Source organism: Canis lupus, chromosome 30, assembly GCF_011100685.1.
Source record: "Canis lupus familiaris isolate Mischka breed German Shepherd chromosome 30, alternate assembly UU_Cfam_GSD_1.0, whole genome shotgun sequence".
Taxonomy (NCBI): domain Eukaryota; kingdom Metazoa; phylum Chordata; class Mammalia; order Carnivora; family Canidae; genus Canis; species Canis lupus.
The window spans coordinates 40,382,058-40,395,443 of record NC_049251.1 but is presented as its reverse complement, the minus strand read 5'-3'; the positions used below and the strand labels follow the sequence as shown (position 1 = coordinate 40,395,443).

Below are 13,386 nucleotides of genomic sequence, written 5' to 3'. Positions count from 1 at the left end.
ACTCAACCTGTCTTGAATTAAACCATGCTGCATCCGTTCCCTCCCACTCATCCTTAGGTCTGCTTTTTATGAGGTCTTGGCCTACCACAGAGTCTTTCTTTCCCCGTTCGTAGGTTATGCTTGGGGCCCTCGGCGGCTCAGGTTGTGACGAGGCATTGAGTAGAACTGAGAACCCGGCCGACACTGGAATTTTGCTTAAAATTAAGTATCCAGGAGATTGATTTTGCTGGGAGATCCAATAGCGGCTCGTAAAAGGCATCTTAAATTCCATAAAACGCACAATCAGAGATTTATTGCTCTTCTAAAGCAAACCATAAAAAAGGCAGAGGAATTCATTTGAGAAATAATGGGGAGAGATTTTATGTTTTCAGCATCATCTGGAGGTCTTTTCAGAGTCACACAGGCCTCAGACGCTCACTTCCCACTCGGCCTCATGTGGCCTGGGATGGAAAGAACCCCAGCACCCCCAGGCCTCGTCCTCTAGGGGTCACACTGGCCTGACGGACCCTGAGGTCCCCCACCTGGAACCTGGCCCTGCAGCCTTTCCCCATGGACGCTCTCCGCTCCTCCGGGGCCTGACACTGCCCACCCCCCGGGGTCCGCTGATCTCAGCTCTTTTGTTTCAGGCCAGCCCTCCCTCACTGACATCTCTGGGGTTTCCTTTAGCCCCTGGGGGATTCTGAGCGGGCCTGGCCCAGGCCCCGGAGAGAAGCAGCATATGTGCGTTCCAGCAGCATTCCTGCACCCTGTTTCGCCACCCCCCCCCTGCTGCCCTGCTGTGTGTCTCCAGGTCTGCCTTCTGGGAAGCATCCCTGCCCCCCATCAGAGCCCACCTGACCCTTATCTCGGGCCCCAGCACCCTGCTCGTGGCCTCCCTGCCTGATAAACCCAGCCCTGCTTGGGCTCGGAAGCTGGTCACGGCACCCTTATTTTAAAAGGGTCTTTCAGAGGTAGGGCCGTCACTCCGAGGACGGTCTGGTGCAGGTGGGGTGCAGGCTCTCGGGGGCTGGCGGCTCTCCCCGCTGCACACCGGCGTCTGGAGGGCGACTGGAGCAACCCCAGCCGCTTGCACTGCCCCGTTCAGGAGGGGACATGTCCCCTACCAGGCCTGATTCCTTCCTCCAGGCCTTGCTCCAGCCTCACCCCCCGCCCCCGCCCCTACCAAGCACCCCGACCCCCACGGCCCCCTCGACGCTCAGAGTTTTCACACTGAAAAGCTTGCCTAGAGTCCCGCTAACTGCTGGGAGCCTTGGATGTGACTTGGGGCAGGGGGTCCTGAACGCGCGTCCAGAATTGACCAAGCTGCCCACCCGGCTCCGAAGGCCGCGCCCGTCTTCCTGAACCCCCGGTGGTGGGCTCCTCTCCGGGGCGAAGCTGTAGGTGTAGCCCACCAAGGCTGGGGGGACTGAGCGGGAATAACGAGGGGCGGCCTCTCACGCAGAGGAGGGAGCAGCGGGGCCTTCCGTCCCCCCGCTGCCTCCGCCCTCCGCCGCGGACACCATTGTGCGCTGCCCTCTTGTTCTCTGGCCTGATGGTGCCCAGATCTAGGTGTTGGCCGGGCGGTCCCGGGCTCCCACGCGGCGAAGGCCCTCCGCCGGGGCACCTGACTCCTCGCTCCTAAAGTTGGCCCGTTATTGTGTTTGTTACAGTTTCCAGCGCATTCCAGTTTGCCGGCATAATTCACTGGATCAGTCTGGTCATTCTCTCTGTGTTCTTCTCAGAGGTAGGTAAAGCCTGGGCCCTGCGACCCCTTGAGGCAACGCCTGCCCTGGGCGATCGCCAGCGTCCCCGCGGGCCCTCCAGGGTGCACACAGGGAGAGGCAGTGAAGGGGGCCGGGCTCGGGGGGGGGGGGGGGGGCCGGGGCTCGGGACCCCAGCGCCGCTCCTGGGCCAGCCAGGGACACCACGTCGCAGTCTCCGTGTGGGAGGTAAGGGGACGAAGCCCCTGGCGACTCCTGGGCGCCCCCCCCCCCACCCCGGGTTCCCTGCGAGCCGGTGCCCAGTACGTGACTGAACCGCGGGGATGCCGGGTCCCAGCGCGCTGCCCTGCCTATGCGGACTAGCGGTTCCGGGGCCTGCCCCCGGGCCTGGGCCGCCTGGAGGGCCGCGCTTCACGCCACGGGGCCGAGGCGAGTCCCTGTGCGGAGGCCCCGATCTCCCCAGCAGAGCGCAGGACCAGCGGGACGCCGCGGCCACCGTCCTCCCGCCGCGTGCCCTCCCGACCGCAGCAGCCCGGGTCGGCCGCGCAGAGCCTGGGCGCCTTCGGGGGACGACGCGGGGGGCGAGGCGGAGGGCCTTGCACATGAGCGTGCACACGGCTCACGCTGGGTCCAGGGCACAGCACTGCCTGGGGTGCAAGAAGGACGCTGGGCAAGAACACGCGCGGAGTACGAGGGCGCAGAGTGTTTGGAGGCACCATCAGGGCACCCGGAGTCCAGAGCCCCAGGGTCGCTCCCGGGCCGCGGTGGCCCTCAGGACACTTCAAACACCAGGGAGCGCCGTCGTCCTGAGTCTGGGTGTGGGGCGCCGCGTCGGGGGCACAGGCCTCAAGTCCCGCAGCCCCCCGGGGTTCGCAGGCAGGCCTGGGCCCGGAACCCCCGCTGTGGGGCGTCCCAAGCAGCTCGTGGAGCCCGCTGCCCAGGTGCCTCGGAGCCCCGAGCCCCGGAGCAGAGCCCCCCCCGCCCCCTGCTGCACCGAGCCCCAGAGCAGAGCCCCCCCTGCCCCCTGCTGCCCCCGAGCCCTGGAGCAGAGCCCTCCATGCCCCCCACCCCCACCCCCCCCCCGCCCCCATCCCCTGCTGCCCCCGAGCCCCGGAGCAGAGCCTCCCCTGCCCCCCCACCCCTGCCCCCTGCTTTAACCCCGGAGCAGAGCCCCCACCCGCTGCTGCCCCATCCCAGAGGGCCTGCTCTCACGGTGACCCGGGCGCCTGCGGTGGGAGGGCCCAGGGGAGCCAGAGGCCCCGAGCAGCACATCGGGGTGCGTATTGGCCCTGACGACGCCAGCAGCGGCCTTCCTAGGCCACGGGGACAGCAGCCCGGCCGTCCAAAGGCAGAACCAGGTCAGGGCCTCCGCCCCTCCCTCGGGGCCCCCGGCAGTGCGGCCTCTGCGCCCGGTGCCAGCAGGCGGGGCACCGAGAACCTGGGGCAGGGCCCAGAGCCGTGGGGGGGGGGATGTGCACCCCACAGTGCCTGTGACCCCAGGCCCAGCATGACAGACACGGCTCCTGGCCAGTGTGGAAGGGACGTCACCCTCGTTTCCTTGGGAGGCCGAGGTGGGGGTCATTCCTGAGCCATGTCCTACCCGGTACCCCAACCAGGTGTTAGGACCACGCGGGACGAGAGTGCGACACCGTAGGAGTCGGGCACCGAGGCCTGGAGAGGCGCGGGCAGGTCGCCTGGGGGATGGCGGGTGGCACGGGGGTCGGGCGGGTGTGCAGGCCCCGCCCCGTCCTTGACGCGCCTCGTGCCCAGGACGCCCCCCACCCGCCCCACCGACTGCTCACCCGTTCGGGGGCGGCGGCCCGGCCAGGACGTCTCACCCGAGTGCAGTCTCGGGCCACGCGATCGTGGGCATCAGCGTCGTTTTCAAGCTTCCGCAGGCCGCGGCTCGGGCGCAGGCGTCGTTCCTCGATCCGTCTGAACACGAGTCCTCGGGCGAGGGGCCGCGTGTTGTTTCCCCACCGGCCAGGGGGTCAGGGCGGCTCGTCTGTCCCGCCTGGCTCCCGCTCCAAGGGTCGGGGCTCCGGGCCTTGCCCCCCCAGGCGGGAGCCCCTGCGCATCCTCCCGCGGCCGCCCTCGTGTCCATCACGTGAACAGCGGTTGCCCCAGCGCTCGAGGGGAGGGCCTGGCGCGCGTGGAAGTGCCTTCCCGAGACCCAAGAGGACGGAGCGGCCAGAGCCGGAGCACGGGGCTTCTCGGGGGTCGCGCTGGGTTCAGAAGGCTCCATCCCGAGCCCGTGGCCCGCGTCCCCGCCCCGTCCCAGCACCGCAGGAATCCCTGGGCTCCAGCCTCGCCGCTGGGCCGTGAAGAACCTGGTGGGCTCGGCAGGCCCGGCACCGGGGACCTGGGAAGGGAGCTGGAGCTCAAGCGAGGCCGTCGCGGAAGACCTGGGGGTGGGGGGTGGGGGGGGCTGCCTGCGGACGGGGCGTCGGGGGCGCCGGGGAGGACCAGGCGCAGGGACGAGCACCTGCAGCCCGCGGGGCCGGCCGTGGGGGGGCAACACGACCCGGGACCAGGCACGACCAGGTCTCGAGGGCGCCTCACGTCCTGCTCGGGAGCGGGGGCCTTGCTCCAAAGGCAGTGGGGAGGCCCCGGGCGCCTCCGGCCGCCACACGTGGTCACGAGGGTCACACGGAGGCCCTGGGGGCAGTGCCACGGCCCAGACTCCGAGGGTTAGGGATGGAGAAGGAGTCCCCCCCCCCGCCCCCACTCCTGTTTGGTGGGTGCACCGCCCGGGAGGTGCCGCCGTGCGCTCCGCTGTCCCCGACGTGCGCCTCTTGCCCCAGAGCCTCCCTCCGGCACCAGCCCGGCAGCTTCTGGCCCCACAAAGGCACCTCACATTTCTGCCCAGTTTCCGGGTCCTGGACTCCACGTCCTCCCCCTGCCTGGGACCGGGCGGGGGGTGAAGGAAGGCGCCTGCGGCTTGGCCAGCCCCCAGCCCCCCCGCCAGCTGCAGCGCTGCAGACACGCTCCGGCCCAGGCGGCGGCTGCTCCCTCCTTCCCCTGGAGGGTCTGCGGACGGCTCTGCAGGGAGCAGGGGGGCTTCCTCTGCCTGGAAAAGGGGAACCTTCTAGAATTTGCATCGAGGCATCTTATAGCCTAGCAGGTGCTTCTGCTGGGACCCCTGAGGTCCCCAAGCCCTAGGAGCTCATCCAACCCCGTCCCAGAGAGAAGGTGGGGCTCGGCCTCAGCCGATTGGGGGGGGCACCTGGTGACTCACACCTGGAGCAGGTGCAAGGGCCTCCCCCCACCCCACCCCCACCTGCCGTGGCTTCCTGGAGCCTGAATCCCTTCTCTGGGGAGAAAGCGAAGGGGACCTTCCAGGAGGCGGGCTTCCTGGGGGAAAAGGTGGGGGTGCCTGGGGTGGGAAGGACACACGGCCTGAGGACCAGAGGGTGCGCCCGTGTGTCCCTGGGCCTGTTTATGGTAAACACCTGGTGCCACTGCCGTGAGGTTCCGCCGAGGCCTCGGCCATCTCGGGTGCCCGAGCACCCTGTCTCCTGAGGGGCTGAAACCCGCAGTCCTGGGGGAAAGAGGCCGCCCCGGGGCGAGCAGTTCAGTTCCCTCGGCCCCTTGCAAGCCCTCGCAGCTCCCGGGGCGGGCCGAGGGGCGAAGGGGGGAGCAGGGCTACGGCAGCCCAGGCCCTGCTCCCGTCTTCCCCGTGGCAGGCGGGCGGCGTGGGGCGCTGGCCCAGGGGTCCCACTGACAGCACGTGCCGGCAGGGACAGCGCCAGGGGAGGCTCAGAGCCGGGCCGCTACCCGGGCCTCCCCCCCTGCTGCGGTCCCTGGGGACATTGTCACAGGACGCGTCTCCGTGCCTCCAGCGGGCGCCCTAGGGAAGTCGTGCAGGCGGCCGGGGCCCCAGGTTCTGACATCGGAGCCCCCCGGGCCCCAGGAGTCTGCGCTTCAGGCAGATCCTCGATGTCCTAGCCGGGGCCTCCGCCTGCACGTCGAGAAGCACGGCCGCCCGGCTCCGTGGCCTGGGGCAGAGCAGTGTGGCCAGGACCCTGTCCCCGCGGACCGGGGGGCTTGGCGAAGGACGCCGCCACGTGCAGTGTCCTGGAGCCGGCGTCCCCCGCAGCTCAGACTCGAGCACTGGGGTCAGAGGGGCCCCCCATGTCCCCGCCGGGTGGGAGGCGGGACCAGGACGCGCTCCCAGGCTGCTCGGCTTCCACGGGCCACGTTCGGAGGCCCAGGCTGAGTTGGGGGGGGGGGGGCAGCGACCCGAGCAGGCCCCAGGGGCTGCACCTGGAGGGCAGCCGGCAAGGACGGGGCAGGCGGCCCGCGCTCCGGCAGCAGGCTCGGGGTGGCCGAGCGGCCAGGGGCATCCGTCCCTTCGAGGGGGCCGAGGCCCCCTCCCCGCGTGGGCGCTGCTGGCTGCGTCTCCTGCCCCGTCCTCACCCCCAAGCCCTCCTGCTTGTGAAGTGAGAGGATCCCTTTCCCGGGAGGTTCCGGGAGGTGGAAGGCAGGCGGCGGGGTCAGGGGGACGCTCGGCGAGCGAGACGGGGACCCTGTGGAGCCGGGCGGTGCGGTGCTTGCAGGGCAGGGGCTGGACCCCGCGCCCCAGGACGCTTGGAGAAACGGCTGAAGTGGTAAAATTCGCGTTTCTGTGGATCATTGCCACAATCTTAAAAGAGGAAGAGGGAGAAGCAGCAGGAGGCGCCCGTCCCTTCCCACGCCCGTCCCTCCTTCCTGGCCCACGCTTCTGCCCCGGGAGCCGGGCCGGGCCTTCGGAGTGGACGGTGGACGCGGCTCCGCCTCCGACACGGACTCCACACCTCGACGTCGGGATTGAGCAGCAGCCGAGAAGGCAGCGACCGTGCGGGGCCCCCACGCGGCCGACCGGACGCAGGCTCAAGGGGGCCGGGGGCCCAGGTGGGGTCCAGGGGCCCGGCGACCTGCGCGGCCTCCGCAGCTCTGGGGCTTCGGCGGCCGGGGGTGTCGCGTGCGGGAGAAGGGACACCATCGGGTGTGAGCCCCTGCGAACCGTCACCTGCGTTTGGGGAAGGGCCCGTGGACAAAGGCGTCTGGTCCCCTGAGCAGCCTCCAGGCGCCGTCTTTGGGGGAAGGTGCACGGTCAGCGGGGAAACCCGTCGAGGGGGCAGCCGCCGCGCAGTCGATCCCTGAGGGTTTTAGGGAATCGGTGACGCACCCGTCCGCTCGCCCACTCGCGCCGCACCACGTTCCCGGTCTGCTGTGTGTTGGGATTAGGGGTGACGGAGAGCAGTGGGTGTCCCGTGGGCCCCGGTGGGGGTCGGGGGCTGGTCGCCGCGAGGTGGTGCAGGGCCGCGGGGCGTGATGGATGGTCCGGGTCCCACGGGAACGCCAAGGAAGGAGGCCCTGAGCCCGGGGGGCGTGGGGACCTTCCCGGAGGTGACACCTGAGCAGAGGCCACCCAGCAAGGCCCTCGCACGCTGCTGGGGTGGCAGGAGGATGACCGCGGGCTGCCCGGGGACGGCGGGCTGGGGGCGCGGACGTCACGCAGCCCAGGTGCCTGAGGCCGCACGGGAGGCCACGCGGGTCGGGAGCGGGCCAGGGAAGACGGGCGTCCTGAGCTCCGGAATCTTCCCTGCTGGGGGACGGCAGGCGCTGGAGAGCGGTAACCTCGGCGCGTCTCTCCTCTCTCCTCAGACCGTGCTGCGGATCGTGGTGCTGGGCATCTGGGACTACATCGAAAACAAGATCGAGGTAAAGGCCGGGGGGCCTGGGGCCGGCCGGGGGGCTGGAAACGCCCGGGGGGGCATCAGAAAGGCCACCCCTCCCCCGGTGCAGGCGCCCGGCAGCAGGTGCTGGGGAGGCGGGCGGGGGCTGGGGCGTGGGGCGCAGGCCAAGGGACCTCAAGATTCTGCTTGAAATTCTGCACGATTCGAAGTTATTCTTGAATCATTCGGAAACGCTTTAAAACAACTTAGTCCACGCGAAAGGGCCTCGTGGTCAGGGGCCGGGCGGGAAGGCACCAGGCGCCGCTCAGCCTCCCGTGAAGGGTCTGGTGCCCGCGGGCTGGGGGCGAGGGGCTCCGAAGAGGCGGCCCGGGATCGGGGAGGCCAGGCCTGCCGTGAGGACAGAGCTCCTGGAGAGGCTGCTTCGCCTGAGGCTTCCGGGACGTCCGGGAGGCGGCCCAAGCCACTCAAGTCCACTTCCTCTCACAGGTGTTCGACGGGGCTGTCATCATCCTGTCCTTGGCCCCTATGGTGGCGTCCACCGTGGCCAACGGGCCCAGGAGCCCCTGGGATGCCATCAGCCTCATTATCATGCTCCGGATCTGGCGGGTGAAGAGGGTCATCGACGGTGAGTGGTCCACGGGGCTCAGCAGACCCCGCAGGTGGCAGGTGCCAGGTGGCAGGCGGCAGGCGGCGGGTGGCAGGCGGCAGATGGCTGGTGGCAGGCAGCAGTGGCAGGTGCCAGGTGGCAGGCGACAGGCAGCTGGTGGCAGGTGGTAGGTGGCAAGTGGCAGGTGCCAGGCAGCAGGTGGCTACTACAGACCCTGGACCGGCCAGCCCAGAGAGGAGACAGACAGTGTGATACAGGATGGGAGGCTGGGGCGGCCTCCAGGATTGCAGGACGACAGGCCAAGCATGTCCTGCTCACTCTGTGCGGGAGCTCAGGGACCAGGCCCACGTGTCACGTGCAAACACTCGTGTCTGGACGGCCTGCACGTCACACGAGAACGTAAGCAGGGCCGCCCATGCTGGGAACCCCGCTGGGACGCACGCCTGCCACTGCCCCCCCCCCCCCACGGGCTGACACCTGCTCTGCCCCGGTCGCTCGCTCGTGGAGGCACCGCCCCTGCGGGCCCACCTCCCCGTGTCCAGCGGCGGGGACGCCATCCGAGCCTGTTTCTGTGGGAGGCGCTGGCTTGGATCGGGGCTTGGCGGGCGCAGCAGTCGGCTTTAGGGTCTCCAGCCGGGTCCGCGCCGTCAGACGCAAGGGCCGCCCTCCCCGCTGAGCCTCACCTGGAGAGGAGCCCCGACCTGGGTGCTGCCTCTACTTCCAGGAAGTGCTGGCAGACCAGGGTGTGTCCCCCGGAGGAGGGGCCTGGGTGAGAGAAGACGGGCACCTGGTCCCTGTGGGATGGGGAAGACGGGGGCCCGAGGGATGGGGAAGGGGGGCCTGGCGACGAGGAAGACGGGGGCCGAGTCTGGGCTCCAGGGGCGTCCTCGGACCTGCCGCCGCCCTCAGCCAGAGCAGCACAGCCGCTGCGGGAGCCTCTGGGACGTGGGCCTGTGCTGTCCACCAAGGCCGGTGGCCGCGTGAAGGGACGAGGCGCCACTGAGGTTGTGCAGATGACGACTGTGGACCTGGTTTCACGCAGCGAAGCCCTGGTGGTGCAGAACCCGCTGCAGCCAGCAGCCCTGCCCGTCCCCCTCCCAGCGGCGTGGCTGGGGACCTTCCCGCTCCCACCGAGGTTGGGCCGCGAAGAGCAGACTGCCTGGTATAGACTCGACGGTCACTCCGGCCCTGGACCTTGGTCGTGAATGTCGGAGCTGTGGCTGTGGGGGTACAAGGCCGGAAGGCAGCCCCGCGCCCGCTCAACCCTGGTGGGGCACCGGCCCCCGTCCCTCCCCCGCGCCCACCCACGGGCCCCGTGGGCTGTGGGGCCTTGTCGGGGGGCAGCTCCTGACCCGGAATCCTCATCAGGCTGCAGTGTGACTGGCCCAAGCCCAGGAGGCCCAGGCTGGGAAGGCTCTGAGAAGCCGTCCAGTCCCCTCCCGACATTTGACAGGTGGGGACACTGAGGCCAGGACGGATGGGGTCACAGCAGAGTGGCCGCGAGCACCCAGCAGGCTCCTGACCCGTCCACCCGGCCCAGCTGCCCAGGCCCTGCTCCGGCCCGTCCACGATAACCGCCCCCTGCAGAGGCGAGGCCCCGCTTCCCTCCGCCGGCCCCTCACATCACGCCCGCCAGCGCCCCGGGAAGGCTGAGCAGCGGCTCCCGCGTCCCCAACGGGCGCTGCAGGGCCACTGGGAGCCTCAGGACAGGGCCCTCCGTGCGGGCGGGTGGGCAGGCGGCCCCTTGCTTCCCTGGCCCGGGTGTGAGGGCGTCGGCAGAGACCGGGGAGCCCCGAGGCAGGTGCGCAGCCGCGTGGGCCGCCCTCAAGGTCAGAGGAAACAGCAAGTCTGTGCTGTCCTTCCCGCGGGATCCGTGCGGCCCGAGAGCGCAGGGTGGGGGCCGCGGGGGCTCAGCGGTGCTGCTCGCCACCCCGCAGCCGGGCGCCTCCTGCCTCCGCCTCTGGGTGCCCCTCACGGGGGACCACGCGCCCGTGTCCCGCGGGGTCTGCGGCCTTTCCCTGAGCAGCCGTGTCCGCTGGGCTCCCGGGCAGCTCGTGTCCGACCTCACTCCGTTCTCTTGCGGCGCCGGGCCCCACAGCGCAGGGGCCACGATCCCTTCACTCGCCCGTCGGAGGCTGGATGGTCGTTCACGTCCACTCTGGGTCGCCGTGAACACCCACGGGCGAGCTGCTGCGTGGGGGGTGTTTCCGATGCTCTTGGGAGCCCAGGCGGGGACTGGCCGGCCCGGTGGCTGCTCTGTGCTCGGCCACCTCAGGGAGCGCCCGCCGCCTTCCACAGGGCCCGGGCCCCTCGGAGGCACCGCCCGGGCTCCGGGCCAGAACCCAGGCTGCCCCCGCAGGGGCGAGGACAGCGGGCCACCCTGCCACCGCGGCTCGGGGCCAGCCCTCTCGTAGCCTCGGGTGCGGGATGCCCAGCCCGTGCCCAGCCCACACCCCTGCACCCTGCACCCCCAGAAACAGCTCCCGGCCCAGCCCTGCCCACACCCCTGCACCCCTGCACCCCCAGAAACAGCTCCCGGCCCAGCCCTGCCCGCACCCCTGCACCCCCAGAAACAGCTCCCGGCCCAGCCCTGCCTGCACCCTTGCACCCCCGCACCCATGTATCCCCGCACCCCTGCACCCCCGGGAACAGCTCCCGGCCCAGCCTGCCCGCTCCTGACAGCGCCGTCCGTGTCTTCCAGCTTACGTCCTGCCCGTGAAGGTGGAGATGGAGATGGTCATCCAGCAGTACGAGAAGGCCAAGGTCATCCAAGACGAGCAGCTGGAGAGGCTGACGCAGATCTGTCAGGAGCAAGGGGTAACTCTCGGCCACTTCCTGTTCTGTCCCGGGCTGGGGGCCGGGGCTGTGGGGTCCCCGGGACACATTGGGGAAGCTGAGGCCCGGGCGTGGTCCCTGCCAGGGACCATGGGGTCGGATGGGGTCGCCGGCCGTCCCGACAGGCCGCAAGCCATCCCATCCCGCAGCCCCGGGCCCGCACGGCGCCCCTGGCCTACTCCCCCCACTGAGCGGGATGCTCCCTGGTGGCCTCGCCCGCAGCCCAGCCCTGGCTCCTCCGCCCCAACGTCCCTTGTCTGGAAGACCTGGGGCAGCCGGGACACGTGTGCGACGTCAGCGCACGCGATCCCTAGGGACGTCCCACAAGAACTCACACACGGCCTTTAAGGTCATCTCCTCGGACTGTCAGGGAGCCGAGCCTGTGTCTACTCTGGGGACACCACGGCCTTGGTCTCCGCACAAGATGTGCGACAGGAGACCTCAGGGGAGCAGCCCCCAGCGGCACAGCATCCATGGGTCCCGGGTGCAGACTGAGGCGACCACAGGCCTCGGCCCCCTCGTCACCAGGCATCCGGCTGCCAGCACTGCCATGACTGTGGGGAGGCCCCCACCCCCATGGAGCCCCGAGTGACTCGAGGATGGGGGCCCCCAACACCCAGTGCAGCCTGGTGCACGTGTGCCTGGCAGGGTCACCGGGGCTGGAGTGACGGGCGGCAGGCCACCTGGAGGGGGCGGCAGGGTGGAGGGGGCAGGTGAGGTAGGGCGCCTGGCACCGGGTGAGCTCGGGCCGTAGGAGGACCTGGAGGCGGGCCTGGGGGGAGGCTGACCCGGGGCGGGGGCCGGGCTGTTGGGAATGGCCAGGTTGGAGCTTCCGAGGGGCCGGTCCGGCTGCCGTTGGAGGAGGGGGGCGGGCGCAGGTGCAGGTGCAAGGACGGGCTGGAGCGGGGCCACCGGGGACAGAGGCCTGGGCGGGGGGCAGACGGAGGCCGGGGGGATGCGCCGTCCACCGGCCCCTCTGGAGGCTGGACAGGCGGCTGCGTCCCCCGGGTGCACGGCCGCCGCTGCCACGTCTCGCAAACCTCCAGCCCGTGGAGAAGGAGCTGGCCCACGGTGACTTGGGCCACGGGGCCGGGAGCGCTCAGGGCGACCCCCCAGCCTCCAGCGGGGCCCGCGGGGGCCTCTGATCCAGCCCTGGGGAGACGTCCTGGGGGTCCCCGCAGGGAGGAGCTGATCTGTAGGTGTGACATCTGGAAAGGAGACAAGAGGAGCCTCCCTAAGCTAAAAAACGCCCGAGGGCTGTCATCTGGGCTGGGCTGGAAGCGCAGGGCCATGGGGGGCGGTAGGCGCTGGGCAGCCAGGGTGCTGCTCCCCCAAGCTGGGCGGACGCCACCTCTCAGCCGTCGGGGGGCCGGGGCGCAGGGCCTCGGGGGAGCAGTGCTGCCTCACAACGGGCCGGGATGCTCGGCGTGAAGGCCCAGGCCCGGGGACAGTTCGGCCGACTTGGGGCAGCGCCGGGACCCGTGTGGCCCTTGGTCCCCTGACCCGGCCCGTGTCCCCCCTGCCCGCACCCGCCCCTCACCCCGCAGGTCAGGCAGGCGAGCAGCGGTGGCTGCCCAGCTGAGGGTGCGGGGGCCGGGCACGTTCCCAGCCGTCCCCGAGGGTCGCGTCCATGTCATCCTCCCGCCCACGTCCCTCCTCCGAGCTCGGCGACCACACGCTGCCCGCCGGCACCACGAGTCCAGAGCGCCCCAGCTCCCTGCCCCCCAGGTCGTGCTCGGGCTCCGACCCGAGGCCGCGTCGGGGTCTGGGGCCCACGCGCGTGGCCATTGTGTGTCCCTCGGCTCCTCCTGCCCATAGACGTTCCTCAGGCCTCCGCTGCGTTGGCTGATGCTGGGCCTGGGCTACCGGCCGGGAATTCACGGGCTGCCCGTGGCCGGGGCTCCTCTGAGGCTCTCCTCACGCCCAGCCTGGGGCTCGGGCTCGGGGACGATGGTCAACTCATATCCCGCCGCCTGCTGTCGGCGCGGCCTAGCCCGAGGTCGGAGGCCCATGGTCAGAGGCCCCGCCGCCGGCTGCCGCTTGCCGGAGAGGCTACTGCTCTATCCATCCCCCCTTCCTCCGGGAGCCTGACTTGCGTGTCCACGCGGCCCTGCAGACCCTCCCTGGCGACGTGGTTTGCTGGCTTCTTCCGGGACCACCCTGTAGGTCGCCCCTTTGGTGCCAGGCGGTGGCCCGGTTCCTACCGGAACCACCCTGTGATAAAGGGAAGGGTCCTTCGAGGGCATTGGGCCCAACCCAGACCTGCAGGGGGAGGCGGTGCGAGGCACAGAGGAGGGGCGGATGCGCCCCCATCACACGGCGGCGGGGACACCGGGACACGCGGTGCTTCCCTCCTCCCTGTCACCTCTTCTGGCTGCGGGGCTCACCCACCCTTAACCGATTCCTGCTGGAAACCTGGGGCCCGCGGAGGAGGGGGCGCTGCGTTGGGCAGTCTCCCCGTCCCTCCTCTGACCGCCTCCGGCACCTGCTTCCACGCGGCCCACTGCTCGCGGGTCCCCCCCATCCCGCGCTCACCCGTACGTGGCTCTCGGTCCGGATCCCG

General features: G+C 70.6%; 1 protein-coding gene across 4 annotated transcripts in view; it reads left to right on the top strand.

Annotated features, from left to right (window-relative positions):
- Positions 1–13,386, top strand: part of TMEM266 (transmembrane protein 266) — a 93,173-nt gene that overhangs the window by 64,289 nt on the left and 15,498 nt on the right. For all 4 annotated transcript variants that reach the window (XM_038581083.1, XM_038581085.1, XM_038581086.1 and 1 more), the window contains 4 exons: positions 1,650–1,723; positions 7,350–7,406; positions 7,868–8,006; positions 10,690–10,805. In XM_038581083.1, coding sequence (XP_038437011.1) covers positions 1,650–1,723; positions 7,350–7,406; positions 7,868–8,006; positions 10,690–10,805 — 386 coding nt within the window. The remainder of the gene's footprint in view (positions 1–1,649; positions 1,724–7,349; positions 7,407–7,867; positions 8,007–10,689; positions 10,806–13,386) is intronic.